The 14,532-nt window shown below is 58.0% G+C and overlaps 8 protein-coding genes across 8 annotated transcripts; 3 read left to right on the forward strand and 5 right to left on the reverse strand.

Annotated features, from left to right (window-relative positions):
- Nucleotides 1-204: 204 nt before the first annotated feature.
- BDY17DRAFT_253439 (glycoside hydrolase superfamily) lies at nt 205-909 on the forward strand (the record flags this gene model as incomplete). The annotated part of the gene is made up of 1 exon (XM_033731339.1): nt 205-909. A coding segment is annotated over one exon (705 nt), but the record flags the coding sequence as incomplete, so codon positions are not given.
- A 287-nt stretch (nt 910-1,196) lies between these two features.
- On the reverse strand, nt 1,197-2,339 carry BDY17DRAFT_267990 (uncharacterized protein). The gene is made up of 3 exons (XM_033731919.1): nt 2,083-2,339; nt 1,740-2,029; nt 1,197-1,679 (listed from the first exon to the last, which is right to left on the reverse strand). Exons 1-3 carry the CDS (start codon nt 2,147-2,149, stop codon nt 1,311-1,313), a joined length of 726 nt encoding a protein of 241 aa, XP_033588415.1. The 5' UTR covers nt 2,150-2,339; the 3' UTR covers nt 1,197-1,310.
- A 947-nt stretch (nt 2,340-3,286) lies between these two features.
- Nucleotides 3,287-5,254, forward strand: BDY17DRAFT_253473 (uncharacterized protein; the record flags this gene model as incomplete). The annotated part of the gene is made up of 1 exon (XM_033731344.1): nt 3,287-5,254. The coding sequence occupies one exon, from the start codon at nt 3,287-3,289 to the stop codon at nt 5,252-5,254; it is 1,968 nt and encodes a 655-aa protein (XP_033588416.1).
- Nucleotides 5,255-5,724: 470 nt separating this feature from the next.
- BDY17DRAFT_252828 (protein-L-isoaspartate O-methyltransferas-like protein) lies at nt 5,725-6,528 on the reverse strand (the record flags this gene model as incomplete). The annotated part of the gene is made up of 3 exons (XM_033731291.1): nt 5,725-5,857; nt 5,932-6,368; nt 6,427-6,528. 3 exons carry the CDS (start codon nt 6,526-6,528, stop codon nt 5,725-5,727), a joined length of 672 nt encoding a protein of 223 aa, XP_033588417.1.
- A 346-nt stretch (nt 6,529-6,874) lies between these two features.
- BDY17DRAFT_299820 (CRAL-TRIO domain-containing protein) lies at nt 6,875-9,170 on the reverse strand. Its single transcript, XM_033733955.1, has 3 exons — nt 8,942-9,170; nt 8,513-8,873; nt 6,875-8,454 (listed from the first exon to the last, which is right to left on the reverse strand). Exons 1-3 carry the CDS (start codon nt 8,990-8,992, stop codon nt 7,031-7,033), a joined length of 1,836 nt encoding a protein of 611 aa, XP_033588418.1. The 5' UTR covers nt 8,993-9,170; the 3' UTR covers nt 6,875-7,030.
- A 226-nt stretch (nt 9,171-9,396) lies between these two features.
- BDY17DRAFT_299822 (uncharacterized protein) lies at nt 9,397-11,437 on the forward strand. The gene has a single exon (XM_033733956.1). It carries the CDS (start codon nt 9,534-9,536, stop codon nt 11,193-11,195), a length of 1,662 nt encoding a protein of 553 aa, XP_033588419.1. The 5' UTR covers nt 9,397-9,533; the 3' UTR covers nt 11,196-11,437.
- On the reverse strand, nt 11,342-12,652 carry BDY17DRAFT_172684 (glutathione S-transferase). Its single transcript, XM_033729828.1, has 4 exons — nt 12,387-12,652; nt 12,248-12,314; nt 11,793-12,191; nt 11,342-11,733 (listed from the first exon to the last, which is right to left on the reverse strand). Exons 1-4 carry the CDS (start codon nt 12,494-12,496, stop codon nt 11,488-11,490), a joined length of 822 nt encoding a protein of 273 aa, XP_033588420.1. The 5' UTR covers nt 12,497-12,652; the 3' UTR covers nt 11,342-11,487.
- A 157-nt stretch (nt 12,653-12,809) lies between these two features.
- Nucleotides 12,810-14,357, reverse strand: BDY17DRAFT_317555 (SPX domain-containing protein; the record flags this gene model as incomplete). The annotated part of the gene is made up of 2 exons (XM_033736111.1): nt 12,810-13,857; nt 13,915-14,357. 2 exons carry the CDS (start codon nt 14,355-14,357, stop codon nt 12,810-12,812), a joined length of 1,491 nt encoding a protein of 496 aa, XP_033588421.1.
- Between the last annotated feature and the right edge of the window lie 175 nt (nt 14,358-14,532).

Consider the following 14,532-nt stretch of genomic DNA (forward strand, 5'->3'; position numbering starts at 1 on the left):
ACTGCAGCTTCCCCTACGTCCACCTCTGTGACTCCTCCCTCGCCAGAGACCTCATCGGCCGATACCCCGGCATCCACGCCCTCTACGTCCGCCGCAGCCCCGTCTCCAAGCGATGGCAGCTCGGACACCAGCTCTTTCGGCTACGGTCTCTCCTACTCGCCTTACAACAGCGACGGCACCTGCAAAGACCAGGACCAAGTGACATCCGACTTCTCAGCCTTCAGCGGGTACGGCTTCATTCGCAGCTACGGCGTCGACTGCAACCAAGTCCCCCTCATCCTCAGCGCCGTCCAGTCCAAAGGCATGAAGATGTTCGCGGGCATCTACGACATCGACCAAGTCGAAGCCGAGACGCAAGAGCTCATCAGCGCCGCTCAGAACAACTGGGATTCCATCTACGCCGTCACAGTGGGCAACGAAGCCGTGAACGATGGCGTCGCTACCGTGGCGCAAGTCGTCGCAGCCGTCAACCAAGCCCGCACCATGCTGCGAGCCGCAGGCTACACCGGCCCCGTCGTCACAGTCGACACCTCCGCCCAAGTCATCTCCAACCCAGCGCTCTGCCAAGCCTCCGACTTCGCGGCCGCCAACTGCCACGCCTTCTTCAACGCCGATCTCACCCCTGACCAGGCCGGGCCGTGGGTACTCGAGCAGGCGCAGCGCATCTCAGAAGCCTGTGGCGGCAAGAACACCATGATCACCGAGTCCGGCTGGCCGAACCAAGGCGAGTCCAACGGTATGGCTGTTCCTAGCGAGGCCAATCAAGCGACTGCCATTGCATCGCTGAGGTCTTCCTTTTCGAACAATATCGTGCTCTTCAGCGCTTTCAACGACCTCTGGGAGACCAACACTGCGGCTACGTTTGGCACGAATCAATTCTGGGGAATCTATGGAAACGCGCCGGCCTGAATCGTCACTTGACGCTTCGGAAAGTGCGCTACGATGGTCCGCCACGGCCGCTTCGATTCGAGTGTGTAACATTACCGGCATTTCACGTTTGCAGGAGGGAGGAGCGCGCATTTGCATTCGCATCGGGGGGGACGGAGTTTTGAAGCGAGGATTGCGGGTCATCCATGCTTCATTCTCATCGCTTTTTCCATAGAATCCGAGTCTGGATGAGAGGGAAGGTTCGGGGAGAGGCTCTCACAGTCCATAGCGTTGCTACTCCATAGTCATCGACAGACGTTTGACACTGATGTTGAATCTCGTCAATGCTTCATTTCCATCGTCGTTGCTGTATTTCGCTACTCAAGTGATCGCCTGTTGCCATACTCACGTCGCCGTCTCGATCCCTCATAGAACAACCACGCTCACGGCTTGGGCACATGCAACGATCGTGACACCATACAACAAGCGTGAAACACAAAAAGCAGCGTCATGGGATGCATCTCCAGCACCGACCCCTTCGCCACCGTTCCCCACGGGATCCGCTCCTGAATCCAGCCCTGCGACACCCAGTACGCCATCAGCGCGGCGATGGTCAGACTCGTGGGGATGGGGAGGCCGAGGAAGTGCGACGCCTTGCCGCTGGCGTCTTTGGGGATGGTGCCGGTGGTGACGTTGAAGCAGGCGAGGCGCGCGAGGCCGGAGAGCACGAAGCCAGTGAGGAGGAGCTGGTCGAGGGGCGTGCGGAGGCCGATGGCGAAGGCGCAGGAGGCGGGGGCTACGCCGAAGGAGATCTGAGATGAGACGGATTAGCATATGATGTGTGTGTTTGTGTATTGAGGGAGACGGCTTACGAGATCAGCCAACGAGTCCAACTCTTGTCCCATCAGACTGCTCTTCTTCCTCCAACGCGCCACTTTGCCGTCGAAAAAGTCGAAGAAGAGGCCAAATGGCATGAAGCCCAGGGCGAACCAGAGGGGGCGGTGGTCGTGGGGGTTGATGCAGTAGCGCATGGAAGAGGTGATAGACATGAAGCCGCAGAAGCCGTTCATGAGCGTGATGAAGTCGGCGAGGTGGTAGGCGCGTATGAGGCTGAAGTGGCCGGGGTTCGGGGTGTGGAGGAGGTAGGATTGTTTGTCTTGGGCTGAGGCGGGCATTCGTCAGATATGTATGGGCAGGCGGGTGACGATTGCTTACTCTTAGCATTTGATGTGCTGTTGACGGCCTTTTCTGGCCCATTGGCCGTGTTGGAACGTTTCGACATGTTCAACACGCTGCTTCGGCCGAGAGGCTGGAGATGGAGACGAAAGGCGGTGACGGGCGAATGGACGGGGAGAGAGCAAGTGCTCAAGGTGTATGCACTTTGGAATGCCCTGTCAACTTGTGTGGATTGACTGCTTGTGATGTGAACTTTTGAGACTGAGAAGACGTGAAGAGTAAATGTAGCAGACGAGGTCAAGAAACACAAAGCAACTGGAACCTGAAGTGGGAAAATGCAGTCTACGTCACTGGCGCTGGAGGCGGCAGTTGCCGCGTAGTGGAAAGTCTATTCGCGTCACCCCAGACGCGAACCGCATGTGCATTCATCACATCAGTCGAGCTTGGCTATAATCAAACAATATGCCCTGAGCAAGCCATGGCGGCAGCGGTGGCGTCTGGCATGCGTCGGCGAGATGACGACGCGTTCTTCTCCGTCTTCTCCAAGAAGACCTTCACAGCTCCGACCCCAGAAGCTACGCCGAGAATTGGAAGCCTGTCATCACCAGCGCAAAACACCAGAAGCTGGACTTCGACCAGCTTTGACGACGTCAACGATCCCATTGTCTTCAGTAGGGCTTGGAGCATAGCGACGCGCTTCCTCGTCTTGGATCATGGGCCGAATCCCGGAGAGGTCAACCTACACAAAGACGTACTGGACGCCGTGGTGTTGATCTTGCAATCGGCCAGCTCCCGGAAAGACCTCGTGGCCTGGTACGCCAACGAGATCAGTGGCCACTTCCGACAATCAGTCCTCCCGTCTCTACACGCATGGGCATCCCCGATCTCCGTCTCGGATGCCCCGGTCGTACTGCAGACTACCCTCGACCTCCTGCAGCAGGCGCGGCAACTATACCTTGAGCGCTTGGACAGCCTGGTAGATCGGTCTCGCCATGGGCCCTCAGCTGCTGCACTCGTCGAGTTCCGCGGCCAGGTTGGACGCAAACTCCACGCTCTGACTCTGCACTCCCTACCCCGACAGAGGCTACAGATAACGCTTTCGATGGTCATGTTTCAGCATCTGGAGGCTTCTCTGCAAACAGGTGAGAATTTCGAGAAATGTTTTAGAGATACTCAGTGTCATTGCCAATTGAGCGTCGAAGGCCTCCCGCTTGAGGAGCTCCATGATGTTGGGCTTGGAGGAATGCTCGGGGAACAAGCTTTCGCCCACGCCATTCACAGATTCTTGCAAGGATCTGCAATCCAGCGACGGTGCTTTCAAGTAGACTGGACTGGCCACGCATCTGTTGTTACCAAGCTCAGAGTATGGGTCGAGCGAAATTTGGCCCCGGTCATCGAACGAGCGCTCGGAAGAATCACAGGCGATGTGAGGCTACGCCTTCCCTTGAGCGATGTGCATCGATTCGTGGCCCTGGCTGTCTCTAATCTTGGCCGCTCACGGACGCTCAATCTGTTCAACTATATCAAGGCCTGGCCTGCTAGCATGGGTGCCATATTGGACATTCGCGAATACCTGGGCGCCGGGGGTCAGTCGGCCAAAGCTCACGTGTGCCACTCCTTTTCCGAGCAAATCCAGAAGAGATTACTTCATGCCGGTGCGAGCACGGCGGAAGTGCTCAGCATCTACGTCAACGTCATTCATGCATTCAAGACCCTCGACTCGAGGGGCGTGCTGCTGGAGAAGGTGGCTGTGCCCATCCGCAACTACCTGCGAGGCAGAGAGGATACTGTGAGCATCATCGCTGCGAGCTTCCTTGCAAATGTCGATCTGGAGAACAATGTGTCCTCTAGTGACATGGACAAAGTTTGTCCCGACATCACGCTGGAAGTAGCGAACTCTACCCTTGAAGATAATCGGGAGAACAAGATGCTCAACTGGAACGATATGGAGTGGACTCCCGATCCCATCGACGCCGGCCCGAACTACAAGTCGTCCAAATCAGAAGACGTCATCGCCTACATCCTCGGCCTGTTTGAGCAGGAAGAGTTCATCAAAGAAGTCACAGCAGTCCTCGCGCAGCATCTCTTACACGGCACGGACGCCGAATTCGTCAAAGAGACTCGACTGGTCGAGCTCTTCAAATCCCGCCTCGATGCATCCAAACTGCAAGCCGCTGAAGTCATGCTTAAAGACGTGCGCGACTCCGTTATTCTCGGCAGACGCATCAACCCCCGTGCCGTATACGAAAATGCTTCGACGAGAGTACCTCCGCCGACCCCGCGAGAAATCCAAGCCGCCATTCCAGAAGACGGCATCACCCTCTCCGCCCTCTTTAAAATGTTCGAAGGCCGCATGAAGAGCGCTCAATTCATTGCAGCAGTCAAGCTCGTGGCAAACAAGCGCAACGACCTCTTCTTCCCCAAACGGACCCGCGTCCCACTAGATGCATCCGTTCCCGCGCCCAACGGGCGGCGCGAGGGCGAAGTGGACTTCAAAGCGCAGATTCTGTCCAGTTTCTTCTGGCCGCAGCTGCGCTCCAATGGGTTCCTCTTACCCGCTTCTCTTTCTCAATACTGCAAAGACTTCGAAGACCGCTTCCATTCGCTCGGCAGTCAGCGCAGATTACACTTTCGGCCTGCACTGGCGCGAGTATCCCTCAAACTGGAGCTGGAAGATCGCGTGGTGCAAGAAACCGACGTCGCGGCATGGAGGGCAAGCGTGATCGACCTTTTCACACGCAACGACAGCACGCAGCAAAACCACGACGAGCCCATCCACCTCGACGTCGAAACAATCGCCACAACCCTCAACATGGAATCAGACCTCGTCCACGACGCGCTCAACTTCTGGCTCGCGAAGAAAGTCCTCTACGAAGTCTCGCCCGGCACCTACGCCGTGCTCGAACGACTGGACATGGACGTCGCCGCCTCCGCCCCGCCCCTCCCACCCCAGCAAGAAGAAGCGATGTCAGCGGTAGTCTCGCAGGGTGCGATGTTGAGGGAGAGCGCGGCGATGTTCGAAGTGTTTATTGCGAACATGCTGCGCAATCAGGGCGCCAAGGCGATTGGGGGCATGATGGGGATTACGAATTTGCTCAAGATGGTGCTGCCGGGTTTTACGTATGGGGATGATGAGGTTGCGTGGTTGTTGGGGGAGATGGAGGGGCGGGGGGAGGTGGTGAGGAATGGGGAGTTGTGGAGTGTGGCGTGAGATGGTGGGAGGGGGTAATGATGTGCTGGGATGAAGTATGCTCGCAGCCTCGTTATGAATCGAGTGACTATGCGAATGCTTCTCACGACGAACTCTCTCAGCGCGGTATCACAGAGCAATCTGACACTGTTGGCCGTTGACGCGGATACCACAGGGTACCGGCGCAGACACTCCCAGTCTCGATAACGCCTGCCGTCCTCGGAACATCTGAGCGATGCACATTTGATACTGGTATCGACCGACATCCGCTGACATCCGTTCCTCCTGACCGATCAAAACAACTTGCGCATGGACGAGATGGTGCTGATGTCGTTTGATCCAATGTCGTTGACGGGCGAGCTGGACGGCTTCCAGGGCCTTTCGCTCTATCGCAGCATCGTGAGCTGCTCGATGCTCCGGTCGATGAATTGTCTCTTTAATATGTCGCCATCGCACGTCCAAGTCGAAGGATGGAAGAGTCGCAAGGCTGCTCAATCCTTCGGCGCATCGGTCAAAGGCACATATTGCACGCCATACTCCTTCTTGCGCGTCACGCTGCCATCCTCCTTCTTGTCGATAACGTAGATGTGTTGGTAGTTGCCCTCTTGCACAGGGATAAAGAGTCTACACCACGCAAACTCATCAGCTCACACACCCACTCAAAGCGCAGAGCAAGACCAAAAAACGGCACAACTTACCTCCCCGGCGCCTTCAACTGCTCCACCAGCGCAGGATGTACATCCCTCGCCGCCGCCCCGACATGAATAGCATCATAAGGCGCATCCTCCGCCCAGCCCAAGCGCCCATCACCCTTCACATACCGAATCCCGCCCGCATCCATCAACTCCCGTCCCTCCTCACTCTTCCTCGTATTCCGCGTCCCCAGCTCCACCAGCGGCTGAATGTGCTCGACGCCCACCACTCTCCCACCAGGTTTGACGAGCTCGGCGAGCACGTGAGTCAGGTACCCAGATCCAGAACCTACGTCGAGAACTTTGGAGCCGGGTTTGAGGAACGGGAGGAGCGACTCGGCGGCTGCGGCGTGCATGTGCGGAGCGGAGATTGTGGCTGCGTGCCCGATGGATTGCGGGGAGTCTTGGTAGGGGGAGGAGGGGGCGTAGTGTGCTCTGTCGACCTGTTGGGTTCCCTCATGTGAGTATGTTGATCTTGAGAGTGGGTTGGGTGGGGTGTACTCCTAGCATTGCCTGCTTGACTCGTGACGAAGTTATCAAGCCGTGGCGCGCGAGGTTCTCGATTAGGGCTTCGTTTGTTGCGCCCGAGGATCGCCAGGCCATGGTGAAGCTCCTGCGGGCGGTGGGGGAGAGGTGATGTTTGATGGTGGGGGGTGGGTGGGATGCGATGCGTCGGAGAGCCGTCTTGGCTGCTATGCGAGGTTTGTGCGATTGGGATTGTCGATTCAGAGTAGATTCTATAAGGCGAAATGCTGCCGATCGAGTTGTTCGTTGAATGCGAGATGCGTCAAAGGGATATCGTGTGGAGGTGTGCAGCACGGGATGAAGTTGCTGTCGTTCAACGTCATCGACGAGCTTCCAATGGCCTCGACCAGATGTCGGGGTTTCACTCGCCAACCGTCTGTTTGACAACCTGGAGTGATCGGTTATGAGCAAATATAAAGAATCACGCGCATCTTGCAATCATGGCGTTCATCAAGTCTTGCACAATCGCTAAAGCATCTACACTCTATGGCGTCCAAGCGCGCCAACTCGAAGGCTGCAATCCATCTCCCTAACATGAACTCGCAGTATCAGGATATATCCACACTCATTCCATCCCATCTCATTCCGCCGCATTTTGAGCCGGCTTACTCCCATGCTGACTCCTCAAAAACTCCTCCACATTCCCCGCCGCCATGCCATCCACCTCGGGATCCTCCTTCCGCACCACCTCCTCCGTCTTCTCCTCCTTCGCCCCATATCCAACAGCACTCATGACCACTCCAGGTAAGTTCTTCGCCTGCTCAACCGCCTGCCCTGCCAACTCTTTCGCCTGCTCCAACACGCCCGCCCCACCCTCCTCGGCCTCAGGCAGAGGGTGCTCTTTCGGCGCCTGGCCGACGGTATTCGGGTCCATGACGGCCGGGTGATCGCCAGAGCCGCCATGTGTGCGCAGCTCGGGCGTGCCATCTGCTAGTTGGCCTTCGGCGTGGGTGCCGGCTTGCTGCTCGAAGCGGGTGGAGGAGGTGCCTTGGCGGGCGGCAGGGGGAGGGGAGGAGATGTTGTTGCTGTCGTCTTGCCAGGGGACGGTGTAGGCGCCTGTGCGGGAAGCGGGTTGGCTGAGGGCGTCGGGGGTTTTGCCGACGTTGAGGTCGGCGTCGGAGCTCATGGTTGGACGGGTGGTGGGGGGTGCGGGTGGGGTTACGATTGGTTCTGTCGCTGGTTCTGTTGCTGATTTGGCTGCTGGTTCGGTCGGAGGGTGCGTTTCGGCTGCTGCGACTGCTACCGGTGCTGTCGCGGCTGCTGCTGTGGTAGCATTGGGATTCTGCGCAGATAATACTCGGCCAGGCGACAATGCCAGGCGGGCGACATTTGCTTCGGGGTGCAAGGACCCGATGACGCGTGTTCTTGGCTTTCCCCCCTCCGTCCCGATTTCCTGCAACACCAGGTCGCCCTGCTCATCATACTGCAACTTCATGGGTCCGAGGGGGAATGTCTTGTGTCCCTTCTCTTCCACTTCGCTTCTCCAGCGTATGGCATTCGCAATGCCCGGGTCTAAGAATGGCCGGTCTCCGAATTTCCAGTCGAGTTTCCCGCCGTACTTCTTGGGAATATCCTCGATGTTCACGAACTTCTCCAGCGTCGAAGTGGTGTCCTTCTGGCCCAGGATGAAAATCTTGGAAACTGTAATAGGATCGAACCAGCGCTGTGCCCAGCCCCAGAGAGTCGGGAAGAAGCTGGGCGCGCCAATGACGAAGATGCGATCGAGCGTTTCCGGGTAGTGGGCGGTAGCGAGGCGACTCGCATCGCTCATATGGTTGCGCAGACTCCACATCTTGGAGAAGCCGACGTTGCTGAGGTCGACGATGTTGTTGCTCTGGCTGATGGGCGTCTCCGGGCTCGCGCGGTCGGGGATGACGGAGCACAGAGGCAGGACGAAGCGGCAGAGATTCTCGTAGAGGGCGAAGAGCTTAAGCAATTTCCACGCGACCTTGGTGTTGGTGGACTGGTTCTTGCGGTCTTTGCTGCTGCTGTATGCCGACACGGCTGGAGGAGGGTCAGAATTGCCCCGTCGATAACAAAGATGAGTGAACGCGGGACATACCTTTGGCATCGACATTGGCAATCTCAAAGACGTACAGCGGGATGCCGCGCTTGTCCCTGCGCCCCGTCCACTGCGGGTAGAGCCTGCGCGTCTCATCGTACTCCTCGACATCGATGGTCTCGTACAGGGTGTCCAACTTGTTCTCCTTCCGCCAGTCCTCCGTGTCCTTGAACTGCCCAAAGGCCTCCTGCGAGACGAACTTGCGGGCGCGCAGATAGCGCAGCAGCGTCTCGTCGTCGTGCGAGGGCGGGCTCCTGCCGTCGCCTGGAGTGTAGTAGCCCTTGTCTTGGGAGAGGTCTTTGAAGCGCTGCAAGGCGGTGATCTGGCTGTCGGTGAGATGTGCGACGTGTCCCGCGGGCCACTGCAGTCCAATGTCAGTCTTGCCTTCCTCGTCCGTTGGCCACTGGGGGCATGGCGGGCGTGGCCTACTTGGTATGATTTGACGCGCGAGAGCTCCGGGGGCTTGCCGGCGTCGCCCATGGTCGCAGTGAGAAGCGGGTTGGAGGGGGAAGACGGAGATGAGTTGGAGGATGGAGGGAAGGGCTTAAGGCAACATGTATAAAGACGGTGAAGAGGGGAGGATCCGGGAGACAGCTATTGACTCAGTATCGGCTTAGACGTCATTGTCGCGAAACGAACGAACTACTTTTTCCCCGGAACTCCGTTGCCGCCGAAGTCCGGACGTTTCTCCGCCCGCGGCGGTCACGACGTGTCGATGGTGCATGCAGAGGGTGTGTGTCCGGTGAGCGTATGTAGTGGGCAAGGCAGTATACCGTATCACAAGCACCTCCAGACTTCCCCCTTTAGAGTAGATGGACATTGGCTCGAGACATGTCGATGAGGTCGAGGCGGATATGCGTCAAGTAATAAACAAGCCAGAGCCTCGTCGGCCTCAATTGCGGCCCGCACGACATCTCGTCATTGGCACGCCGTCGTCCATTCATCTCCCATCCACACCATTCACTCCCTCCCTCTCCTCTTCCCTCCCACCCTCACTCACTGACAAACCCCACCAACCACCATGTCATCAGACACCCCCCGCCTCAGCGCCCTCCCCGACGAACTCGTCGAAGCCATCACCTTCTACCTCCCCCCCGACGCCACCCTCGCCCTCGGCCTCACCTGCACAACCCTGCACAAAATCGCGTACGAGCACCTCGTCTGGCGCCGCCACTGCATCCAGGGATGGCAATACTGGGAGGCACACCACGAAATCGCAGACAAGCTGCTGCAACCCCCGGCGCAGACCAAGTGGCGACACCTCTACAACCAACGTCGCTTCACCGACAAAAAGGCTCTCGATCTGTTTAATGAGCTGCTTCTCACACAGCAAAAGCGTATTGAGCGGATAGAGGAGATTTGTAGGCTGGGGTATGATGTTAAGGATCTCATGCTCGACTTGTGCCAGAATACACCCGACTCGGCGGAGGATGTGCTGGCGAGGAGGTACTATGCTGATGTAGTTCTTGGCCGCATCCACCGCGCGACTGCTTTGGAGAAATGGACCCGGCTTCAAGAGAGGCGAATGGTGCGGCTGGAGGAAGTACTCGCCGCCTACGACTTGTTCGTGTTGTCGGGTAGGAAGGGCGATTTGCACGACATCGACCAAGAGCTGGATCGCATTGCCCGTGCCATTCGCGCCGCCCCCGACTTTGAACATCTCTCCACGCGCAACAAGGCGATAGAGGTGGCGAGGTATATGCGTGAGCAGCGCCTGCTCGGCAACCCGACCGAGGAAGACTACCATGCTTTGAGAAACAACTTCATCAGTTTGGCCCTGTTCGAAGAACCGCATACCAGTCTCCCCTTACAATCTGTCGCCATCTACTGCGCCGTCGCCCGGAGACTAGGCATCAACGCCAGACCATCCAACTACCCCTCGCACGTCCACGCCGTCATCGAAGCCCCGTCCAATCAGACCCTAGACGGGCGAGAAAAGCCCCGCGCCACAGCCGCCACCGAGCATACCGACGAAGACCCGGACAGCATGATGCACATGGACCCCTGGCGCTCGAGCGAAGAAGTCCCCCGCGAACAGCTCACCCTCCGCCTCTCGCAGATGGGCGCCCCTCCCGCCCAACACGCCGCCCACCTCGGCCCAACCAACAACTACGAACTCGCGCTCCGCACCGGCCGCAACATCATGAACTCCGTGCAGGACTCGCGCGAACGGCAGGGCCGCCTCGGCCGCTCTAGCTCTACCCGCACCTCCTTGCCGGACGTGGAAGCAGCGTGGTACGGCATGCTGTGGGCGATGATGGTGCTGGGCGACAACAATCAGGCGGCGACTTTGCATCGGCGCCGGCAGTGCCTGCCATACCTCGCCGACCATTTCCAGACACATTTCCCCGAAGACATCGGCATGCTGGAAAGCACGCTGTTGCCCATGTTCATCAACGAGCGCGAGCAAGAAGGGCTCTTGAGTTTGGTGACCATCTCCCGCGAGGCGGACAGGAATGCCAAAGCGCCTAAACGGCGCGCTGCGCCGGACGGGGTGGAGAAGAGTGGACCCCCGCGCGTGCAGTTCAAGATTGGACAGCACTTTGAGCATAAGCGGTATGGGTACCGAGCGGTGGTGGTGGGCTGGGACTTCCAATGCGCCGCGGAGCCGAGGTGGATCCATCAAATGCGTGTTGATGATTTGCCGCGAGGCAGGGAGCAGCCGTTTTACAACGTCATGTGAGTTCCTGTCATTTCACTCATCGCGTCAAAGTGCTCAAGACTGACCTGTTGAGCAGCGGAGAGGATCGAACGTCCCGCTACGTGGCCGAGGAGAATATCGAGCTCGTGTCGGAGCGGCCCACTGAGATTCTCATGCAGATGGGCGGCAAGTACTTCAAGCGCTGGGACGACGAGAAGGCGATATTCGTAAGCAACATCGAGGACGAGTATCCCGAGGGTTAGAAACAAATACACAAAAGCTCGTACTTCTTTTGCCTGCAACCTTGATCTCGTCTCAGATTTGATTCATCACTTTACGGCACACCCCTCCCCTTCCGAACCGCCTTGGCCATCTCCGACTGCGCCGTGTCGAGATGATAGCGGTTGTAAATGGGCAGGTAGTGCTCCTTGTCACTCAGCGTGTTCTTCACACTCGGCCGCTCCTCAATCGCCTTGAGCCACTTTCTAAACCGCGCCCACGTCTTCTCATGCTCCCCGCCTTTGCCCTCCGCCGGGATCCCCAGGCCTTCCTTGAAGTGGTCAAAAACCCACAAGCGCACCTAACCCATCTCGTTAGCAATCGCGTGGAGGAAGATTAGGTGGGAAAAAGAGGACACACCGCCCAAGGCGCCACGACAAAATCAATCATCATCGGCTCCTTGCCCATGAAAAACGGGCCCTCTCCCTCCTCCATCTCCGCACTCCACACCCTCCACGCCTCGACAAACTCCTTCCTTACCCGCTCCAGCCCTTCCTTGTCGCTCATAGGCTGCCATTGCAGGAAGCGGTGGAAAGCAGGGATGATGCGCGATGTGCAGTAGTCTTGCCAGATTTTCATGCGCGCGCGATCGAAGGGGTCTGCAGGGAAGAGGGAGGGGCCGTGGGTGGGATAGGCGTCTTCGAGGAAGTCGCAGATGACGGTGCTTTCGAAGAGGGGTTTGGCGTTGTATTGCAGCGTGGGCACGAGGCCGCGGGGGTTGAGGGAGAGGAGGTCCGGGCCTTTGTTGTATGGGTTTACCTGTGGGATTTCCGTTTGGTATTGAAATCGTGGCTTCTTTAAAGATTCCGACGTACCTCGATGTACTGATACGGTATGTGTTTCTCTTCCAGCACTGTCCACGCGCGTTGCACGAAGGGGCAGCTAGGATACAGTTGGCGGTTAGCGGTTGAATGAGAGGTATGAGTGGATCATTCGTATTGGTTGACGACTCACAACCAGCCAGAGTAGAGCTTGAGGCCTTCCTCCTTTTGATGTGCGTCGACGATTGTCTTCGCCGGGCCGGTGGCGACCGGGTGCAGGTCGGCGTCGGGGTGGGAGCCCATGTTGTAGTTGTAACTGAGTTGGATTACGTTGAGCAGACGAAATAAGAGATGGAAAGTAGAGTGGAGTGTAGGGGTAAGCGAAAAGTTGTAGATGTCTACCTTAGTATCTACCTAGAGTCAAGTGCAGTGCAGTGCAATGATGAAAGAAGAAATCCACCTGACGTATGCGGGGTTGCATCACCTCCGCCTCACGCGCATCAACGCCTCACTCCAAAACCCGCCGTGCAGATGAGAGGAAAAGGTGGGGTATGGGGGTATCATCGAATCGCAAACGCCACGCGGCACCAAAAAAAAACAACATGAACAGATCGCATCACATCGTCCGACATGGAATCTTCTCCTTCTCCTCCTCATGCTTGCCGCCGCCGCCGCCCCTCTCGGCCATCTTCGCAGCGCGGTCGTGGAACTTCTGCCGCTTCTTCGCCTCAAGGGGGAAGTACTTTTCCATAAAGTCCATTGCTTCGAAATCGATGTTGCGCCCGTTTGCCTGGAGGACGGTTTCTTTGTCGCACACCGGACACCTCTCCACGCCTTCCTCTTGCAGCTTGATAATGCAGTTGATGCAGAAGACGGATGTACAGCAGCCTAGATTCACCGGCCGCCAGGCCATGGCGTAGCACACCGGGCAGTTCCAGTCTTCCACTTGTGGTACAATGCCTAGCACCTTTGTCGCCAGCTCGGCGTTGAGATCCCGCGCGATGGAGCTCGCGAAGCCGCCGGGGGAGGTCGATCCGCCGCCAGTGCCGGTGCGACCATTGGTGAGGAGGGCAGGGTATTGGGTACGCAGGTTACGAAGGAAAGCACGGCCCTCGAGCCGCGTCTGCTTGTCGAACTTCTTGAGGATCTTTGTCATCGCGCGCGCATTCATCTCCTGGAAGTGCATGATTTTGAGAATGTCGACGTTCAGGTCGAGGAAGCGCTTCGCCGCTTGCCGCGCCTCGGGCGTGCGCATCTTTTCCAGCAGTCCTGTGGAGCGGATGCGCATGTCGTAGTCCTCCAGCCGGCTGTGCGCCTCTTTAAATGTGAGCGCGCCGCCGTTCGGCCCGTGCTCGGAGTAGAAGATGGGCTTTTCCATGTAGAGGCGGAACATCTCGCGCCAGAAGTAGAGGTCGCGGTAGGAGACTTCGCGTCGCGCTTCGAAGCCTTCTCGTACCGGTTCCACGACATTCTCCACTGCTTCGCCCAGGTCGAAGATCTCCTCTTCCAGCTTCGCCGTCTCTGCTTCGCGCAGCGTCTCCAGCTCTTGCAGTTTCGGCTCGAGTAGTTCGAAAAAGTCCTTGGCCGAGGCGAGCGGGACTTGCACCCATCGCGCGTCCTCGAGGGACACACTCTGCTTGCGCGCCGTGTCTTCGGTGGCGGTGCTGAAGACGCTCAGGTTGCGCGGTGGAGTGTTGCTGATGTCACTGCCGTCGCTCGACCGCCTCCGAAGCCGATCAAGCGGGCGCTTCACACTGCCCACGTGTTCTCGTCGCCCCGCCGCGGCCATTTCGTGCTTTGCGAGCTTCTGCAGCGACTCTCTCGTCTCCGGCGCAAGAGTGGCATCCAGCGGCGTGCCCGTCTTGCTATCGACCAGGATGCGCAACTGCGGCGTGAACTCCTCTGGGACCGCAGCGAGCGACGGCGTAGCAGCGCTATAGTATCCCTTGCCATCTTGCCCAGCCACGGTCTGGATGGAGTCGGCGGGACTCATCCATTCGCTGAGGTGGTGCAGCGTTTCGCCATCCAGCCCTATGCTCTCCAATTCGGTGTTGATTTTCTTGATGCATTTCTTCAGATGTTTGTAGTCGATGGCGCTGCCCCGCCACTCCTCAGGGAACTCTGTGCTGGCGAGCGCCTTTTGGAACTCCTGCCCGAATTTCATCGTGTCGGTGGGGTGGAGGTGGTGGTGGGGTGGTCGAGGTCATGTAGGCTGTGGGAGGTGGGAAGGCGTGGCGTGGGTATTGCTGGTGGTGATGTTTCGTTCGTCCGTTGGCAGCCTTTCTATACGAAATCTCTTCGCGCCAGTGCGACGATTCTAGAAGGAGAAGAGAGAAGAG

Source organism: Neohortaea acidophila, assembly GCF_010093505.1.
Source record: "Neohortaea acidophila strain CBS 113389 unplaced genomic scaffold BDY17scaffold_7, whole genome shotgun sequence".
Classification (NCBI taxonomy): domain Eukaryota; kingdom Fungi; phylum Ascomycota; class Dothideomycetes; order Mycosphaerellales; family Teratosphaeriaceae; genus Neohortaea; species Neohortaea acidophila.